The 22,080-nt window shown below is 34.6% G+C and overlaps 1 protein-coding gene across 1 annotated transcript in view; it reads left to right on the top strand.

The window, feature by feature from the left end:
- LOC142325532 (insulin-degrading enzyme-like) overlaps nucleotides 1-22,080 on the top strand; it is an 86,821-nt gene that overhangs the window by 3,702 nt on the left and 61,039 nt on the right. The window contains 1 exon segment of the mRNA XM_075367398.1: nucleotides 13,625-13,832. Coding sequence (XP_075223513.1) covers nucleotides 13,625-13,832 — 208 coding nt within the window.

The following is a 22,080-nucleotide window of genomic DNA, read 5'->3' as shown; positions in this document are numbered from 1 at the left end:
TGCTGGCATATACGATTGCCAGATCATCAACATAGACGCTTTTGCTGATTTCTACTGGAATGGCTAATATCAATTTATTAATGGCAATGGTAAACAAGGTACCGCTCAACGGCGAACCTTGCAGTATGCCATTTTCCAAGATTCTTTCACATGAATATTCATTGTTTACGCGTACTTGGAAGGTACGGTCATTCATGTAGTTGCTGAGCAGTATAGGCAGATTGCCACGAATGCCCCATTCATGTATCTGGAGCATTATACCATGACGCCAGGTCATATCAAAAGCCTTCTGAAGATCAAAGAAGACTCAGACACAATGTTTCCTTGTAATAAAGCTGTTATATATAATGTCCTCTAAGCTGATCATTTGATCAGTGGTAGAATGGTATTGTCGAAAACCTGCTTGATACGGTGATATCAGGTTTTCTTTTTCCAAAACCCAGACGAGTCGATTATTAATCATTTTTTCCAATATTTTCCCCATAGCACACGTCAAAGAAATAGGACGGTAGCTATTGGGGTCTGTTAAATTTTTATTTTTCTTTGGTACTGGAACAACATGAGCTTTTTTCCACTGCTGCGGGTACATTCCATCCCGCCATATTTTATTATAAAGTTCTAATAATCTACACTTTGCAGTGGTATTCAGCTGCCTGATCATATTATAGTGGATTTCATCTGGACCAGCAGCTGTGTTACCTGCTTTTTCGAACGCTTTCGCGAATTCTTCCATTTTAAATGGTACATTATATGAGTAATTATATACTCAGTTCTAAAATTTAGTAGACCTTCGAGTTCTTCTTTTTTGGTTCGAAAACCTTCCTCGTAGTTGGCCGTTTTGCTGGTCTTTTCGAAGTGATTGGATAACAGCTCTGCAATTTCATATGGAGTATCTTTTATTTCATCTTCATCTTGAAGGCTAGTTATGGGAGCAAAATCATTACGCCCACAAATCGCCTTCACTTTCCTCCAAACATCTGATGCAGTAGTAGTTTTGTCGATGGATGACACGTATTGCTGCCAGGATCGTTTTTTCGAATCTATCATAAGACGTTTTGCATACGCCCTGTATTTCTTAAAGGCAACAAGATTTTCTATACTAGGACGCTTCTTAAAGGCATTATACGCCCTTTTCTTTCTTTTTATAGCTTCACTTATTTCATCGTTCCACCATGGAACGGGTTTCTTTGTAAGTTTCCCAGATGTTTTGGGAATATATCTCTATGCCGACTCAATTATTTCATTTGTTATGGCGTCGACATCGTCTCCGATAACTCCAGTTGTTTCCGGGAGTATCATTCTAGCTGTGAAGCTCGTCCAGTCTGCCTTTTCAAATAACCATCTTTTAGGGATGGGATATATTGTTCTTGTAACATCAGTTACAATTTGCACCGGGAAATGATCGCTTCCATGCAGATCGTCTATAACATGGAAGCTGTACCTCGGTGCTATCGATCCGCTTATAAGTGCAAGATCTATACATTACGTCGATCCATCTCTGGCATTAAAAAAGGTTCCTGATCCGTCTTTTAAAATAATAAGTTCAAAATTCATCAGGAACCCTTCCAGTTCTCTTCCACGGGGATCTACTCGATCTGATCCCCAAAGAGTATTATGAGCATTAAAGTCACCCACCAGTAAAACAGGTGGGGGAAGCTCGGAAATTAGTCCTGCTATGTCATCCTTATTCCAATCAAAATACGGCAAGTATATGCTGCAGACAGTGACCTGGAGCGGACGCTTCATTCAAATGAACGCATGACGAGCTATAGCTCGTGGAAGACCTGGAGCAAGATCCGTGGGGCAGGGCCTACCAAATCGTCACCAAGAAGTTTGGTAGGCGCCTGACCCCATTGACAAGGGAACAGTCTCTCACAGCGATAACGGAACTCTTCCACGTCGAAGAGGAGGAATGGGAACCGATAGCTGGTGATCAACAAAGGCGCTTCACTGTAGAAGAACTACAGTGGGCGTCCAAGAAGATGAGCCTGCGGAAGAGCCCAGGCCCAGATAACATCCCTGGGTCCATCGTGAAGGTGTTGGTGGATAGGCACCCGTGGACGGTGTTAGACATGTTCAGTGGGGCATTGTCCACGGGGAGTTTTCCCGACTGTTGGAAGGAGGCCAGGTTGGTCCTCCTCCCGAAACCGGGAGCCGAAGAAACCAGGGAATACCGGCCGATCTGTCTCAACACGATGGGAAAGCTGTATGAGAGACTGATCGCTGAAAGATTGCGGTCGGAGATTGAGGCGGGCGGAGGTCTTTCCCCAGACCAGTACGGCTTCGTTCGGGGAAGATCGACCGTCGACGCCGTCCGACGGGTGCTAGAGTGGGCCAGAGTTCAGTCGGCAGGCACGTGGCGACGAAGGAAAATCCCATTGATCATTCTCCTACACATCAGGAATGCATTTAACAGCGTGCCATGGGGAGTGATCATGGGATCAGCGGCTACTTGCTCGCCGTAATAAATGACTATCTGCATGAGAGATCTCTGCGGGTACGCAGAGTGCATGTTTGGAGGCGTTCCGCAGGGGTCGGTGCTTGGGCCTCTTCTTTGGAACATCGCGTACGACGGCCTTCTGCGGGAAGAACTCCCGGAAGGATGCCAGTCGGTCGCGTACGCAGATGGCCTCGCGCTGATGGTGTCGGGACGGACGGAGGAGGAGGTAGAAGATAAGGCAAACTTGGCGGTGGCAGTCGTCAGCAGATGGCTGGGGGAGAGAGGACTACGACTGGCACCGCACAAGACGGCAGCTGTCCCGATCACCGGCAGAAGAAGACTGAGAGGAATGTCCTTCATGGTAGACGACGTACGGGTCCACACGTCCGGTTGCGCTAAGTACCTGGGCGTGTGGATTGACAAGAATGGGCTGTCTAACACCCACCTCAGAGAGGTCACTAAGAGGGCCGAGAAGATACAAGACGCTCTACAAAAACTAATGGGCAACAAGAGCGGACCACGGGCGAGCAAGCGACGGCTGATCCTTTCAGTGGTTTCCTCCGTCTTGCTGTACGCGGTCCCGGCCTGGAAGGACGCACTTTCGAGAAAGAAGAACGTACGGATGCTAGCCTCCCTTACCAGAAGAGAGGCGATACGCATAACATCGGCGTACCGCACCGTATCTGGATGCGCAGTGGCAGTCATCGCAGGGGTGCCTCCCATCGAGCTGCGGGCCACGCAGCTGGTCTCCACATACGAAGGAACGCCGAAGGCGGAAGCCGGGAGGCAGCTGATGGTCAACTGGCAGGAGATGTGGAGAACGGCTATGGCTGGGGCATGGACCAGGAGACTGATCCCGGACTTGGGACCGTGGGTCAGGCGGAGGCATGGGGAGGTAGATTACTTCCTCACGCAGTTCCTGTCTGGACACGAGGAGTTCGGGGTCTACCTACATCGGTTCAAGAGAAGACTGACACCGAGGTGCTTCTACTGCGGTCAGGATGACACGCCGGAGCACACCTTTTACGAGTGCGAAAGGTGGGCTGTGGTCCGGCGTAGGCATGGCACAGATGGCCTCACTCCAGAAACAACTGTAGCTCACATGCTGAAAGGGAAGAGAGAATGGGATGCGGTACAGAGCATGGTGGCTAGCATCCTGAAGACGAAGGAGGTACATGGAAGAGAGGGGGAGAAGACTTCTAGGCGCGGGTAAGCAGCAATGTCCCTAGCAAGTATACTGTGTGTTTCTTCTACTATATATATTATTTTTGTGTTGTATTGTATTGTGAATTCATTGTCTCCATTGTCACTGTGGTTGGTACTCTACGGCCGGCTCGAGATGACAAGCACGATCGCTTCGACCGTGTGCAGGAGGGCCACGGCTAGAGGTGACATCGCCGAAGAGACAACATGAAGTGGGTTTCATTTATTATGTATTTTCCTTGTATTGTATGATTGTGGTATTATTTTATTTTATTGATTGTGTTCCTTCTAACGGTTACGAGGGCACTCACAGCGAACGTGCCCGCGGATTGCGGAAGGAGGAATAAGTTCAGACGCCAACGTGATGGGCTGCAACTGAAGGGAGGGTTCTTCGCTATTGTCCTGATTGTGTTTTATTTATCTTATTTTATGTCATTTTATTGAGTTGTTTTGTGTTTTGCTGCCGGTTGAGGAGTGCAATCGCAGCCAACGTGATAGTGGTGGCTGACTGCGACGAGAGCTGACGCAGCAGCGGGAAGTAGTTACTGTGTTTACAAATTTTATTTTATTGTAGTGTGTATTTCATTTCTTTTGGTTATGTTTTTGTGTTTATATTGCTGGCGGGATGGCATACACGATCACTGCGACCGTGTGTAGGAAGGCCACGACCAGCGGTGACGAAGCCGAAGAATGAGACGGATGGGAAGAATAGACTTTAATTATGTATTCTGTATGGGTGTGTTACTAGGCTTAACTGCGTTTTCCTGATGGCGGCTAAGTGGTGGTGTGAGTGTGTTTTATTACTTGTGTTGTGTCCTGCGGATGGGTGAAAAAAAAAAAAATAAATAAATAAAATAAAATACAGGGGGCGAATCGTGGTCGCCGTGCAGGGCCAGGGAGGCAGCCTGGATGCAGAGGACGCTTTGGCTCCTTCATATGCAAGAATGAAGGTCAGTTGGGGTGCTCCGATGATGCATTTGGGACCTGCATTTGGGTCTGAGAGGGGGACGCGTCGGTTTGCCGGCTTCGTGCAATGCGTAGCCGGCAACCTAGTGTAGGGACGGGAAGGGTAGCCTCTAAGTGGAGGGATGTAGTGGTCGTCCAGAAGGGAGGGCTGCTGCATCTTGATGAAACTGAGAGGACCCCGATGGGACGCCAAAGAAAAGGCAAGACAAGGGGGGCAAGTCGACTGCCACGACACTACGACATTCCTGCGCATAGCCTAACGGCGGAGGCCGGGGATGTTGGGGGTGTTTAAGAAAAAAAAAAAAAAAAAAAAAGGTGACCCCACAAAAAGTAAAGTATTTGCAATTAATAAACTGTGCTTTACACTTTTGATTACAATGATTGCTGAACTAGAACCTCTGAATTTCCAGAAATCATCAGATCTATCTTAATACTGGCATAAATAGAAGGTATGAGTGCGACACCAGTAGACTACTCATACCTTCTGTTTACGCTGGTATTAAAAAAAAAAAAAAAATTTATTCAGTTTGACCAACCTAAGTGTACTTTCTATCATTTGAGTATGCTCTCTCCTGTTTGTGGGTCAACAGAATTTTCCCACAAACAAAGAATTTTTTTGTGGTGTTATAATTATCCAGTAGGTTTTGAATGCCATGGTGTATATATCACTCTGCTGAATTAAATACCAATCCCGGCTGAAGAGTAATTCACTATGAGAGGCAGTAATGTTCTCCATTTGTCATGCACAGCATCTAAGAAACATTCAGTGGTACTTACGTATTAATGGCACCGCAGCTACAGCTTTATTTAAAAACAAAGTAGTCAATCGGATTTCGGTGGAAAATGGGCCGATATAAAGAGTTTAACATAGATTCCAAACAGTCTCTTTATTAATTTTAATAAATGGTTATTTATATTTATTTTATAAATAAAATTTAACCAAACTTAACCTACGCTCGCTTCGCTCGCTAACCTTGACTAATTAACAGGAGTATTTTCATTATTTAAATAATAAATAACTGCAATAATTACTGAATTTATTAAGTAAATAAATTTATTAAATTTAATTAGTCAAGGTTAGCGATTGAAGCGAGTGTAGGTTAAGTTTGGTTAAATTATATTTATGAAATAAATATAACCATAAATATTAAAATTAATAAAGATATATGATATACGTTCAATTGACAATATGTATTTATAAAATTAACGTGTGATCCATATGTTCGAACATGCTAAACTTACATCCTCAAAACAAAGAATTTTTATAATATAAAAATGTTATGACTCACTTTCTATACATTATTAGTCTATTAAATGTTTAAAAGAAAACAAAACAAAAGGACATCACTTAAAACTGTTACCAAAACTGTTAAATGAAAAGTGAGCCAAATGAATGATAAATGTTTGAGAAAAAAATTTTAAATTGGCAGTGAAATGAGTTAAAGGACAAATTTATAATGACAGTCAAAATATGTTTAAAATGTAATAAATGTATTAACCAATGCTAAAAAGGTATTGAAAGAAAATATTCCATTTAAAATTAGGTAGAAAAACATTCAGATAACTTACTAGTACAATTTCAGAAATACTGTTGTGGATATTTTAAACCTGCGTAATTTTCCAAGATGTTACAGAAATAATACATTTTAAAAAAATATTTTTTACTGTTAATTTGTTACGTTAACAAATTATTAATACGTTACTGTATTATTCAATGTTACATATTTATCTTAAAGTTAAGATGTTGAGATAAGATAATTTGACATTTTTGTTTTAAATTTTATCTCTGCATACAAGATTTATTTTGCTGTTTGTGCCATTGACTATTTCATTTATGCTACTTATTAGAAATATATTGTTAGTTTAAAATTGTTTGTATCTAGTTTTTGAACTCTAAAAAATTCAGCAGTGCAATTACTGCACGTGCTTTTTTTCTGTTTTACATGAGTGTTGCTCTGATCCTGCCCTACCTCTCAGCAAAAGTGGGCAAAGCTTGGAGCAAATAGCGGGAATGGGGGATACTCGCCATTTGAATGTTCATTTTAATTTTTTGAGGCCACTGTAAATTATGCTACCTCTGTCGCATAGATCTTGCCCCAGTATCACTCTCACATCTTCTGGTAATCAGGCTGTAATACATTATTGTTCATGTATTTTGGTTACGACTTAAAGAATTTTTTTTTAAATATATTTTTGTTTAAATATATACTTTGTAGTGTTTATGGTCATCATAATAGAATTCATTATTTGGCTTAATTATTATACAGCATGATATTTTATTATTATTAATTTTTAAACAATAAAAAATCATGTCTTGTATAGCGAGTGGATGTGGAAAATTTTCTAAAATAGATGATGTGTCAGTCTTATGATAAGATAATCTGTAAACAATGCTTCTCTTTTGCAATCTTCAAGTTTTCATCTTCTCTGTGAAAGTCCTTTGGATAGCCGGATTGTCAATCGAAAAAGTGGCCTTCATCTTCAACAGAAAATAGTCTGCTGGAGCAAGATCTGGGTGAGTAGGGCGGGTGGGATAAGACTGTGATTTGAATTGTGGTGTAATAATGGACATTGTTGTGCAAGAGAGTCCATCTGCTAGGATCTTCGTACTCAGGTTAGATTTGATGAATGCGATGCATCAGGCGTTTCATTACTTCCAAAGAAAATTTAGAATTCACAGTTCGACCAGTTGGGATAAAGGCTTTGATTTCATGATGAAATCAGTTTTCACTCTTGATTTTTGCTGCCTAACTTTCTCACTGATCTTTGTGCTCTATGACTCAACTAAGCAGCGGATTGACACTTCATTTGCAGATCATACATGAAAGACCAGCCTTTTTCATTCCCAGTTACAATTGTTTGCAAAAAATTCAGATCACTATTGGGCGTTTCAGTGAAGTCTTGAGCGCAAGAAAGATTACCTGTTCTTGTTTGGTTAAGAAGTGTGGAATGAAACGACAGCACACCTTTCCGTAGCTAATTTTTTCTGTTAGATTAGTATGTACAGTACCTTTACCAATGTTTAGCTCTTCTGCTATGGCCCAAAGGGTAAGATGAGGTTGTTCAAGCAGGAGCATGTGAACTTTCATAAAGTTTTCATTGTGCAATAGCTGTTGTAGACCCTCCACTTCATCATCCAACAAATCTCTTCTGTCTTTAAACTGCTTCCACCACGTGTATGTTGTAGTACAAGGTACAGCTTCATCACTGAATGCTTGCTGTATCATAGAATAAGTTTCAACAAAAGATTTTTGTACTTTAACAAAAAAATTTTATTGTACTGCTCTGTTCTATGTTGCGAGCTCGCACAAAGTCACATGAACACAATGTATGCAGCTGAATATAACTCGACTGGAGTGACGAAACGTGATGAAATTTTGTACACACTCATCAGACATCATACTGCATAGTTCCCCTTGGTTGTCTGAGAGATACTTGTATATTGTATAGACTACAAACATTTAGTTGAGAACTTTTCAGACCTACTGTACCTCTGCTCATATGACTAGTGAGGATTTTATAACACTACATAAATTTCTATTCTATATTTATTGGAATTTTATAAAAATTTAACTTATTCAAATAATATAAATCTGATATAGAATAGAAAACTATATCTTTTATAGAAAAAAGTTGACTTTCAATTAAAGAAACATATTTTTGTTTAAATTATTGACTAGGACCCCCACCAAAACATAATAAGAAAGTAAATTTTTAACTAATCTACTTCATTTAGTTCTATTGAAAAAGTGTTTTATTTTATTTTTAATTATTTTAAAATCAAAATTCATTATCTAATTAACAAAAGTTTTGTTTTAAAATAACATTATAATTTTCAAATATATCCATGTAGAGCAGATATTAATTTTTAATTACAAAATAAAAAATTATTAATTGTTAATATGTAATGTGTATTAATTGTTCAGAATTGCTGTAGAATTTGTTTCTGCAAAACAATTATGGCTATTTGTATTAAGTGTATATTTTGTTTGCTGTGAACTGATAGAACAGTAATACTTTATCATTACGTTGGCTAAATTAAAAATATTTCTTATAAAGTTATTCTTTTCCTGGAATTTCGTAGTTCATTTTAATAAATGAAAAAATGGGATAAAGTATTTGAGCAGTATTAATGATTTAACAATTTCTGAATTTTATTTGTTCAATATGTGATGTCCATCCATGTGTATCGGATATCATAAAAAAAATCAAATGAAACAATTAAATTGCAAAATGACAAGCGGAATATATATGAATGTATTATGTGAATATGAAATGTACTTGCAAGGACTATTCAGAACATTTAACTAATAGTCCTTGGTATTGCACAGAGGAGTGGGGATAGAAATTCTATCTTTGCGTAGTTGAATAGCCTGGTTCAGTGCGATTCTAGTATTATTATTATTGGAAGTATTGCTTGGTTATTTGTATCTGTATAACTCGTTCAAAATGACTGCTATCATAGAAAATTCCCCAGACTGTGAAGTGCATGCCCATCATCTTGTTTCCTTCATGCAACAAACTTGTCAGATGCTGAAATTCATTGGAATGTTTTGCAGTCTGTGTGGGGAATATCTTGAGTGACAAGTGTGGTAAGACAATGTTGCCATATGTTTCAGGAACAGAACGGAACGCAAGAATGGCAGGAGTTTCAATATTTCTCCCTACAGATTGCAGAGCCTGGACAATGTCCCTTGCTGCTGTAATTTTCTATTTTCAGGCGGGTTTCATGGGTTATTTAGTGGTGGTTATAAATTTTAAGTTTTATTTATAGACTGATTTGGTAATTTGTGTTCCTATCTGTATAGACCAGCGTGAAATTTATTTACTGGGTCTGACAGTGGGAGACATAAGCTTTTGAGCCTAGTACTGCCAGCGTGATTTCCCTTCAGTCCATCCGCTGAAGTCCTTTCGGAACTAGCACCTTACGGGCTAGCAGGAATTCGCCTACCGGGGCTCTAGTTATTTGGAGGGAGTAATGTGTGTCCCCTTCTCCGGAGGGAGTCGTATATGCTGACTGAATTATATGATCTCTTCGTGGGATGGTGTGGGGTGCTGTCTAGGTTTTTATAGTTTTAACAAAATTTAATTGTAAAACAATCACTTTTGTGGCCAGAATTTTCATGTGGTTTTCATTTATAGGTAACTCAATTTAAAGGCTCCTAAGCCTGGTTTGTCATTTTTTGATTCTTCATGGTGGTTCGTCTAATACTGCATGAGGCTGTTTTCTTATACCCTGTGGAGTAGGGTCCTCTCAGCAAATGTCCCAGAGATGGCTGTGTTGGGACATCCTAAACAGTCTGCGTGCCTGTGCCACCCCCACCTTGGATACGGTGTGTAGTAGTTCCATATCGTGGTGTTTCTGACAAACCACAGTGCTCCAAATAAATGTTTCAAGAAGGTTGAACAAACATTCACAACAATGAAAGAAGGGGTTGACCCTAAATTGTGATAGATTAACTTCTTGCTAGTGTTGGTGAAAATTCAAGCAAATTGTCAATTCACTATAACAGAATTATTCAAATTTTTTCCTCACCTATTGTGAACAGTGATGTATAAAATCATAACAAGTAGTTTAGGCTTCCACAAATTCTGTGCTTGCTGGGTGTGCCTGAGAGGATGGGGTCAGCACAACCTTCCTTCTCTGTTACCATAAAAAGTTTTGAATCCCTTGACCACATCATAACACAGTGAGACATGGGTAAAATTTGTTTAAGTCACTAACCACTTCATTTTCAGGAAAAAGTGATATCACTGAGAGTCAAATCAAAGAGTTTCAGCATTAATTGCTATGCTTCTTTCCATAAAATCAACTAAGATCACACCTTTATGGTTCCAAAAACTGATGCAATGAACTTTTTTTAAGGAGTGTTTGACAGGCATTTACAGGTTTTCAAGGACAACTGGTGTGCCCCCATTGCAATGTTGATTTTATGGAAAGAAGCATAGCTGAAACTTACTGCGAGATTTTGAAGAAATTGAGAGCGGACATATGAAATAAATGACGAGGAGTGTTAAGTTCAGGCATCATTTTTGTTCATGAAAATGCTTGACTGTATATTGCAATATGCACTGGACACCAAATTTACAGGTTTAACACCATCCATATAGCCCTGATTTGACTCTCAGTGATACCACTTTTTCCTGAAAATGAAGTGGTTAGTGATGCAGCGTTTTGAAAAGTGATGAGGAGTGGAAAATGTGTGTTTATTACTTACCTGGCTTAATTCACACTTACTTACTACCTGGCTTAATTTGCTGATGACAGTTTTATGATGAGGATATTCAAAAATTTGTTTACAGACAAGTGCTTTAATTTGGTCATCAGTAAATGTAGAAAAGTAGCTAAAAGAAGTTCATAATAATTCCTATTTTTATCAACTGGTGTTACTTTCTCTGAATAGCCCTCATATGAAGAGTTATCAGAATTTTGTGGACATATTTTTAAACATTGAATCCTAGAAGGATTGAAAATAGTTTTGAAATTTTTAAATAAAATTGTGCAGAAATTTTTGTAAAAGTTACCTATTTGGTGTCACAATTTGTCAAGAGATCTTTAAAGAGAAACCTGATCAGTCCTGACACCTGGTTTCAATAGGATGGGATGACCAGTCCACACATAGCTGAGCAATCAATGAATGTAGTTTCATTGTCCATTTAAACCGTCGTTTCCACACCATATTATTGTATTATGGTTGATAATCCTTGATCCCTGAGATCACTGGATCTTTCATGTGATTTTTTTTTTTTATTTGAGGAATATTTGGTGATCCACCTCCATAAAATAATAAAAAGTTAACTAACTGCAGTTCCTATTGAAATGTTATGACATGTGTTGGGAAAAAAATTTTAATGTGTAAATCAAAATTGTGTGACCACCTTCAGGATTGTAGTGTTTAGAACTTCGATTTATCAGCTTTTATTGCAGTTCTTTATTCTACTTCAGTTATATGTAACTTTTAAGTGTTAATTATATGAAATTATATTGTTAGAAAAAGATACACATACTCTCTTCAATTATTCATTGATATTTTAGTATGAACATTTATGGAGGTAAATAATGGACTTTTGGTGTAATACCATCATTTGGAGTTCTGTTACTTCTGTGACTTATTTTTTACATTTTGTTAAAAAAAAATTATTGTAAACATAAGTTTTTTGAGATTTTTTATAAAAATAATAAGTATAGAAGGACCATGCTTCTTGATACAAATGATGTTTATATGGTGTAAATGTATTAATCCTTTTACTCAGTTTTATTTCAGTCACCATTGCAACAGAAGTATAAATAAAATTACTAATCTTTTTTTCTTTAATAAATATCTGTAAAATATTTAATGTTCTCACAAAGTTGAGGATATGAATGCGTTGAGGGTCCAGGATGGAGCCCCTTGCCTTCTAGTCTATATTATTTATGGTGTTTGATTTTAATGTGATGTTTGGATACATTAGAAGTTTTTATATTTTTATTTCTTCACAACTTTACGTGTTCTAAAAATCATTATTTAAATGACATCTTGATTTGCCCTATGTATAAATATTTCTGCGCTAGTCCTGCAGTTACCATTTATATTACCATTAATATTGATAAATTAAACATATTTTAAGATTGAAAGCTTCAAAATGACATGCTATAAAATGTTCTTAATCATTCATTTCATCTGTATTTAGGTTACAAATATAATACTTAGATGTGATTTTTTTTATAGTGTTATCTCATTAAATTTATAATTTAATGTATTTTTTCTATAACCATTTTTCTTTATAGCTGTATGTTTTAAATTTCCAAATGTAGTTGTTCTGAGGATATTTTATGCTGTACAAATCATATTTTGGTGTATTACCTGCATTTTATGATAAAGCATTCTATAAATCTACATATTGTAATTTCCTGCGTGTATGAAAAATATAACTGGTATTTTAAAAAATGTGTTACTGGCTTGTTCAAATCAGTGATCCCTCCTCTCATGTCTTGAGAGATTGACCCAATTCATATCGTTCTGATAATTTCCTGTCATAACTCAGTCCTCTCCCATTCGAATCAATGTACTTAATATTTCTCCAGTCACCTCTTCAATTTGGTCCAGCTTTACAGCGGTCTTCCGCATGACCTGCTGCCTTCAATTTTTTCCTGTATGACTAGCTTCTCAAGATATTTGCCCGACTTATGGATTACATGGCTTAAAAAAGCTGAAAAGGTTGTGGACAATCTTTTCTATATGCCCAGCTAATTTGCTCTTTTCCATCCATGCGACGCAGAGCATTCTTCTGTGGGCCCGCATTTTGAATGCATCATTCTCTTTTGGTCTTCCACATTGATTGTCAGGTCTTAACACCGTACATGACTGTTGGAAACACTAGTACCTGAAGCAGTCTCAGCTTTTATTCCTATCCTTCCAAATACCAGTCAGTTTTCAAACTGCCTCCTTCACAAAGATAATTCTTCATATTTCAGCTGACAAGGCCTCATATTTATCTATTCTGGATCCTAAATATATAAAATGGGGTCCACCTCTTCAAAATCACACAGCGCATCACTGACTGGAAGATTGTTTGAATTGTCTACAGTCATAACTTTTGTTTTTGCAATGCTTAATTTCAGCCCTAGTGCCTTATTTTCTGCCTGAACATGGTCAAAGATATCTCCTACATTTCAACTTCAGATCTGGAAACAGAATAGCGACATCAGGAAACCTTAAGTTGGTTATACGCCAACCTCCTATTCGTATACTGCCATGCCAGTTTTTCAGGCTGATCTGCATGATATATTTGCCTAAGATCAGAGAAAAAATCCAACTTAATCGTGCATATCATTTCATATTTCTTTCATTTTTATTCTTTTTAACAATTATGTATATTCAGTAGTTAGACATTTTACTTGGTGTATACTATATCATTAGGTGGTTATAATTCGGTTTATAAGTATACGTAGTATACTTATAAAGATTAAACTGTGATAGATAACATTATTTATTTTTCTTAGATAAGTCTGTGTGATTGAATTTTATTTTGCAGGATTTATGTGTGATCCACCAGACATTCCTGGTTTGGCTCATTTGTTAGAACACATGCTGTTTTTGGGTACCAAAAAATTTCCTAAAGAAAATGAGTATAGTAAATTCTTATCAGAGCATGGTGGTGTAAGCAATGCTTTCACTGGTTTAGATCATACAAATTATTACTTTGATGTTGTACCAGAGCATTTAACGGGTGCTTTAGACAGGTTTGTTAATTCAGCATAAAATAATCAAAAAATTATAAATGTAAATTACAAATTTACATAGTATATCTATAGAAATAAATCTGTTTTAATTTATTGTCTTATGAATTAATTTTATAAATATAATTATATAGGATGATTCACATAGTGTTAAGAGCCCTTAGTTTATTCAACAAGTGAAAATAATGAAAAAAGTTTGTATAAACCTAGATCTGGAAACATTTCATTAGCGAGTTAACAGCTAGTGAAAGATTTCATCTTGAACCCTGGGAAAAGAGTGAAATAAAACTGTACTAAACTTCTAGGAATTTTATGGTTTCTTTTGATTTTTGACCTACCAAATTGACAAGTTCTAGAACATCTCTAGTGTAGTTTTCATTACATCTGTTGAAAACAAAAAAATCTGTTTTCTTGTATTTGTTAATAAAAACTTTGTTAAATGACTATTGTGTAAAATCTATTATTAAAACAATGAATTTTAATTCTGAGAAAATTTATGTAAGATAGCCCAATAAAAAAGAAGTTAAATTTCAAGAAATTGGATTTTATTGCTAGCACTTAACTGTATGAAAACTTTTAAATATTATCTAAGATAGAAAATGAAGTTTACATACACTTGATAGAATGTTAAAAAAATAAACTTTACTGATGTTTACAGTAAATTTTCAAAAATTTGTTCTACTTTATTACATTTGGCCACATGCATTCAAATTGTGTGCTTTGGAAGAGAATTTCTTGCTGCAATTCTGTGTGACTTCTGTAATTTATGCAACAGCATCTGTAATATGAGCAACCAACTCATGTATATAAATTTTTCTCTTGTACACATTTTCATCCAACCTCACATGTAAAAATCTAACTGTGTTAAATGATCTTGGTGGCCATGAGTGTGGCTCGCCATAGCCTATCCATTCTCTGGAAATTGCTTATCATTTAAGTATGTCGAACCAGCATGTTAGAAGTGGGGAGGCACTTTGTGGTTAGGAATACTTCTGATTCTGCTACAGCAGTTGTAGTTCCATCACACACCCCCCAAGGTAAATACCATGTTAGCATATTTCTGTCTTTTAAAAGAAACTTGCACACAAATAAACTATGCTGATTGGACAATTCACAGTAAATTCACAATTGAACAATTTGTAACTCAGAACATGCAATGCATTGATGAGACAACATAAAATTCATTGGCTTGCTGATTTCTGCTTTACAAATTTAAATCATAATTTCTCAAATTTTCAATTTGATAGTGATTTTGAGAGATACATTAACTTTGCCTGAATAACATCAGTTACTGGTTTTTTTATTCTATTACCCATGTTTATATGAATTTTTTCATTGTTTTTTAATCTCAAAGTACCGGTAAAACTATGTGAATCACCTGATACACACTATTGAAATTAATACATAATTTTTAATTTATGAATTGTTTACAAATTTTAGCTCTAACTGTATAAATTGTGTTTTATGGATAAATATATCAGATTCATTATTATGGAATGTAAACATTTTTGAATATTATCAATCGCTGTGTACTCTTTTATGGCTTATTTGTACATTACACTGTAAATAATATAGAATCAAAAAATACATTATCAAGAAGTAATTTCCAAAGAGTTAAGAACATAATGGTGGTATTACTTCTGCTTAGGAATTAATAATAAAAAATTTAAATGTTATACTGCATACAATATTGACTGTATAACGTAATTCAAATCTTATCCAATTTACAAATGTTCACAATAATTATAAAAACAAATGAAATCAACTTACAGATTAACATTTACAAAGTGGCTTGCCAGCATAAGCAAAAAAGCAAAACTTGACTGCTGGCAATGAGTTGTTTGTTATTCTGGTCTTAGTTTGAATGTTTCTAAATTCAGTTCTTACTTATTTATAAAAGGAAGTTAAATTAAAAAACACCGCATTCCTTAATCAATTCCCTAGCATATTTCATGTACATTTTTTTAATAGCTTTATCTATAATTGTTTTTGGAACAATATTGGTTCATTTAGTACTAATATAATCAGTTCTAAACTGAACTGAACTGAGTTTAGAACAATGTATTACAGATTCATGTAGAAATAAATATGTAAATACATAATCAGTATGTCTAATGCTAAATTTATTTTTATATTTTTTTATAGGTTTTTTAGCGTAAATTTTTCTGAATATTTTAAAAATTTAAATTCTTTAAATAACTGTGCTGAAGTAAATCTTTGTTTCTTCATAATTGCCTTTACAATGCATTTTTGCTTGATAAACTTGACATTCGTGTATATGTCTATTCCCAGTTCCACCCATATGATAATAAACATTTATAATACTATTGAATTTGGAAAATTTTCATAACATAGATTTTAGGTTTTATACATGAATAGTATTTGTTTTTATATCCCATCTTTCATAGATGATAGCTTTAAGGTATTTAGTGTAACTAACATTTTGCAACAAAGGTCATGAGTAATCATTACTATTATTATTAAAGCACTGTAAATTCTCATGTAATTTTAATGTTATTTTATTTCTGGTTTTAATATATTAGGCAAGAATGTCAAATTTTTTATATTATTAGTTAAGGACGTTAAACATCTAGCCAGTTAACTGTAAGTATACCCTTTTGTGATTTTTTTCATACATTCCCAATTTGTCTAAGAAAAAATAATTACAGTATCATCTGAGAACACTAAAACTTTTCCCCTTCATGAAGTTCTCCTGAGTAATCTAATCTTGAGTACGTTATCTGAATAATCTATTCTATTCATGAAAATAATAGGAAAAGTACATAAAAGTATGTCCGAGCATGCAGTTTGCAAGTTACAAATTGCTCTGATTTCAGCTATCCTGGTGAAATGGGGTTGTACTGAAATTTTTACAATGTTAATTAAGGAGCAATCAAATAAAGTAGGTCCCAAGACTGTATCCTCAGTAGCTTTTTGAGAAATCTGGGGTGAAAACTGATTAAGAGGGTAAAATACCCTGTTCGTTAGGCGTACAATAAATTTGTTTGTAATAACACATAAAATTTTTAAACTAAATTTATAGAGAATTTAATTCTGAAAATAATAGTGTTAAAAAAAATTAAAATTTTATTTAGAAACTATAAACTGTTAAGACCTAAGTGTATTCATTATAATACCAATATATTATAAATGTTCAATAATGGGCCCAACATTTTAACCCATTTCTTGGCACACTTCTGTCTGCTTTGTTTTTTTTAATTCTTCAGGGCTGTCCTTAAGTTGCTCAGCTGCATCCATAATGCAGACAATTCCTTAAGAGAATTTATTTTTGTTTTGTATATAATATTTTTCATCTATTCCCAGTCGCATAAATTGAAAGGTGTTAAATCAGGCAATCTTGGTGGCTAGGAATGTGACTTCCACGACAGATCCATTGTGACAGATGATTTAGATGTGCCTTCATGCTGAAAGTATGCTTTGCGTTTAGCACTAGAGGAACATCATCAAGCGGCCAGGTAATAATATGAGGTCGCATCATACATTGATGCTAAATCTGTGTTGAATTGCCTTCCACTGTTTCATGAGAATTTACTTCTGTCCCTGTTTGCTCGTTACATAAGTTGTTGTCATCTCAAGTGAAATTTGCCTCATCTGTAAACAAAGCATACTTGTAGAGTTGTCAATTTGTATTCCATGAGTTGCAGAAATAAGCGAAGCAGACTTGTTTCCTGGGTGTAGATGTTTCAACTGACTGTTTATGATAAGGATAAAACTTTTTTTTTTAACTGTCGTGAAGAAAGAAGTTCTGTACTTATGCCTGGACTGTGCTGATCTGCATTGGTAATAAATAATTTCATCAATAAAAAGTTGTGTTGGACAGATTGTATATAGCTGGTGTAATAGGTAGTGAACCTATTTCCTGAAGATTGTGAAAAGTCCTGCTAATTGTTTTGGGATCTGGAATCTTGTGATTTGAAAGAAAAATATTTAGTATTTTACTGCAACAATGTAGCATTACCATTAGACACGCCCAAAATGAATACCAAATCAGTGTTATTCCTCTGTTGTAAATGAGTATGGCATTACTTTAATGGCAAACTGATCACATATTTACTGAAATTCACAGAAAATCTTCACAGACAACAACACTATATCTTACAGAATCATTTAAAGACCAATACAGTATTGCACATTGTTGGATCAGCTGTTATTTTATTGCCAACTTTGAAATAATTTTTCAATTAATTAAAAATAATCTTTATAATTTTATTTTTATTTTACAATTGTTCCCATTTTTTTTAAAAATAAACAGTGTATTTTGTTTTTTCAATTTTTTTTGTTTACATTATGTACTCTGAAATATATTAATGGTACAGTTTCTAAATAAAATTTGTAACTTTTCTTTTATTTTATTAAACTTCTTTTACACAATTTTATTCAGAATTAAATTATCTCAGTTTAGTTTATTCATGCTTTTTTTTAACAGTTCTTAAAAAAGTTCATAAAAAACAGGGTTTTTTTTACCCCAATTATTTTTCACCACAGATTTCTCAAAAACTACTATGGATATAGTTCTGGGATCTGTTTTAATAAATTTTCCTGGTCAAAAGCCATCAGAAATAACTAATTCTGCCACTTAATGTTCTAAAAGTTTTCTATGATCTCATTTCACTGTGGTAACTGAAATCCATTTTGCTTTGATTTCACTAGCCATAACTCACAAATGAAGAATTTTAGAATATGTAGTAATATGAACTTAGGAAAGTCACAGATCATCATGATACTCTGTATATCCAGTCTCAACATACAATAAGATTATCACATACAGTAAGAATAAAGCAGGTGACTGATAATAGTACCCTGTGGGAGGCCATAGTTAGTTAAATTTTTATTTCATGAAAGTTTCATTCTTTAAAATTTGTGACCAGTTCCTGAATAATCTTCAAATAATTTATTCAAAATTCCTATTTCAATTTTTGCTAATTTAAAATTTTGTGAGGTACAGTATCACATGCTGTAACAATGTTGGAAAAAATAAAAATTTATTTGTGAACATTTAGATAACAGAACTGTTAACTCTTCCTTTGTCTGCTTGAAAGTCACATTGATTAGGTTTCAATTATTTTATGTTTAAATGAATATTTCACTATTCCAAATTTTATTACTTTTCCTGTTGTTACTGTCACCTGTCTTTATAAGGGGTTTTATTTTAGCTATTTTAAAATTCTTTGGTTATATCCGTTCTTCAAAACATTTATTTATTATGAATGATAGAATTTAGAGATCTTGCTACTGTTTTTATTATATTACTGTTAAGTCCATCCAAATGTAGGCTTGAATATGTTACAAGGTTTTTAATTTCATTCCAACTTCTTTATGGTTTGTGGGTTTATATAAGAAAGAATCATAGGCTCAAGCCCCCTGGCCTTTATATTTATAATTATCTCATCAATATAAAATGGTTATAACCTGTATAAATAAATTTTTTGTTCTTATCATTTCTTTTAGATTCTTTATCTCTTTCATTTATTGTCTATCTATGATTTTGTTAATACTGTTCCATATTAATTTACTATTATTTTTGCTTGTTTATTTTATTTCTATAGTATTGTTGTTCAACTACAAATAAATTAACTATAACATAGTATAATACTCAACTAGGCAGAGAAAAAAGATGTCACTGGAAAATGGCCTGCCTAAAAGAGAATAAATGAAGGTGGACAGAGACTCATCAATCTCTGCAAAACCACAACCTAATCTTGAAATCCACATATTTTAAAGAAAACCTCAAAACCTGGACTATACTAAAAGACAAATACCATCACAAAGAGATCTACAACATAAAAATCCTCCAATGAGTAGACACAGGCTTAGATCACTACGTAGTCAAAAGTAAAATTAAATTAACTCCCCAAAGGAAGCAACAAAACAAGGCCCTCAAATTAAAAGACAAATAGAAGACCTAGAATTTGAAGACTTAGTCAACAACCTCAAACAAATCACAGAAGAATTGGCCTAAATAAAATCCTATAAATAGCATTGGTGGTGGAACAGAAAATATTACGAAACTGTGAAGTGACATCAAGCATGGATTTGACCAATCCCAAAAATCAGAAACATCCTTCCAAAATCTAGTAAAACAAAGAAAAGAGACCACCTGAACCTAAGTAAAAAGTCAACGCCTGAACCCTAAGGAAAGTAAAATTGTAAAGTAACTCGCAAACTCACAAAATACAAACCTCCAGTCCTACTAATGAAGGATGAAAATCATAATCTTGTCCTTAACAATAAAAAATGTGGAATCCTAGCAAAATATTTCAACAAACTCCTAAATTGCAATGGACCAATAGAATTCCTAAATTTTAACACCAGTGCCCCAGTAACACCACCAACACCACCTTCAGAAAACATCAAACCTTTCACAATGAAAGAAGTCTTCCAAGCACTGGGTGAGATGAAGAATTACAATGTGATAGAAGATCAGACCTTTGTAGAGATCAAGTCACCTTTCATCTACAGCTTGTCAACATCTGGATCAAGGAAGAACTATTAGAACACTGGATGACAGTCCTCATTCACCCACTACACAAAAAGTGGACAAAACAAACCCTAATTACTACAGGGGAATTTCATTCCTAGATACAACATCCAAAATTCTTTTAAAAACATCCACAGGATCGGTTTACAATTCTAGAAAGAACTAGAATACCAGGGAGGTTTTAGACTCTGGAGAAGCTATCCAGACCAGGTCATGGAATCCTAAGCTAATAATGGATTAAAACAGAAAACGAGAGAACAGAAAATGAGGGAATGGCAAAAAAATGCCCCCAAAAATAAAAATAGGCCAAAAAATCAAAACAAACTTCCTTAGATTTGCTAACAACTTGGCATTGCTAACAAACATTGACAAAATATCATTCAATAAGACAAAAATTATGCCCAAAAATCAAAAAAACAATTAAAAAGTAAATATAAATTGTAATCCAACTTAAATACCTTTAAACAATTATAAAGCCAGAAGCCACATAGGCAGCAGAAACACTCTTCCACCTGAATGAATAATCAAAGACCAAAGAACCTGCATCAACAAAAAGTACCAGAAAGATAGGCAGTGGTGGATTATGCCCAACAAAGTCATTTACAGAGTTACCATGCGTAAGAGAAGACTAGGATTCTTTGGACACATCATGATAATGCAAGATTAGAGACTTCTGAAATAACTGGTACAGTACAAACTTGACTGAAAAACACAGACAGGATGCAGATTGATAAGATAAATGAGGATCTGAAGGAAATTTGTGTTACACCAAAAGACACCACAGATAAAATTAAATGAAAAATGTTTGATAATGAATTGAATAAAGTGATATGCTATGTGGTCAAAAAAGATTAAAAAAAAATTGTTGCTTTCTGTTTATAATATTTCTGTATAATACTATGTATTAACTGCTTATTTGATAATTTGTGTTCATTTTATCTCTTCTAATAATTGAATTATTTAACACTGCTGTAATTAAAAATTTTAATCTTTTCTACATTGATTCTATAATATTTCAGTTTTTATCAATAATATAATATCACCTATAGATACTGCATAGTGAAACAACATTTCTGAAACTATAGTTCTAGGTATGAACATTTTTATAAAAAAAATATGGACAATACAAAACTGATTTTTCTTTTTCTTGCATGAATGAAATAGACACTCATTTGAATTCATTATTCAATATTCAAAAACTTTGTTGTTTTGAGATTTGTTCAAATTAACATCTTTATAAACAGGAAATTTTTCCCATAAATTAAAAATCATTTAAACCATTCAAAAATAGATTTTAAGTCAATACTATCTATTAATTGATTATTCATATGATTATCTAGTTTCAGATCAATGCATAAGGAATTAACATCCATTGATGTTACATTCAGATCAATTTAGAAATATCTTTAATATAACATTACTTTAACTACATTTCGTATTCTTATTCATATTTATATACATGTGTACATTACATGTGTGTACGTAAACATGTATATCCCTTAAGATAACTATGGAATTGAAAGTTAATTTTCCAGTTTTAAAGTTAAATTTAAGTTCAAATTTAAAAATTCCTAAAAGTGATTAGAATAATATTTTGTTAAATAAAAATTTCTGTTAAAAATATCTAAACCTCAGCATCTTACAAGAATAACTGTAGTTTATAATTATTAGATTATAAATTAATAAATTACAAAACTGATTTTGGACATGTTTGTAAAATAACTTTCTTCAGAACTGATGGTATTGTGGAAC

This window comes from Lycorma delicatula, chromosome 5, assembly GCF_047948215.1.
Source record: "Lycorma delicatula isolate Av1 chromosome 5, ASM4794821v1, whole genome shotgun sequence".
Classification (NCBI taxonomy): domain Eukaryota; kingdom Metazoa; phylum Arthropoda; class Insecta; order Hemiptera; family Fulgoridae; genus Lycorma; species Lycorma delicatula.
Note: the sequence above shows the minus strand (reverse complement) of the source record. Positions and strands in the feature narration are given on the sequence as shown.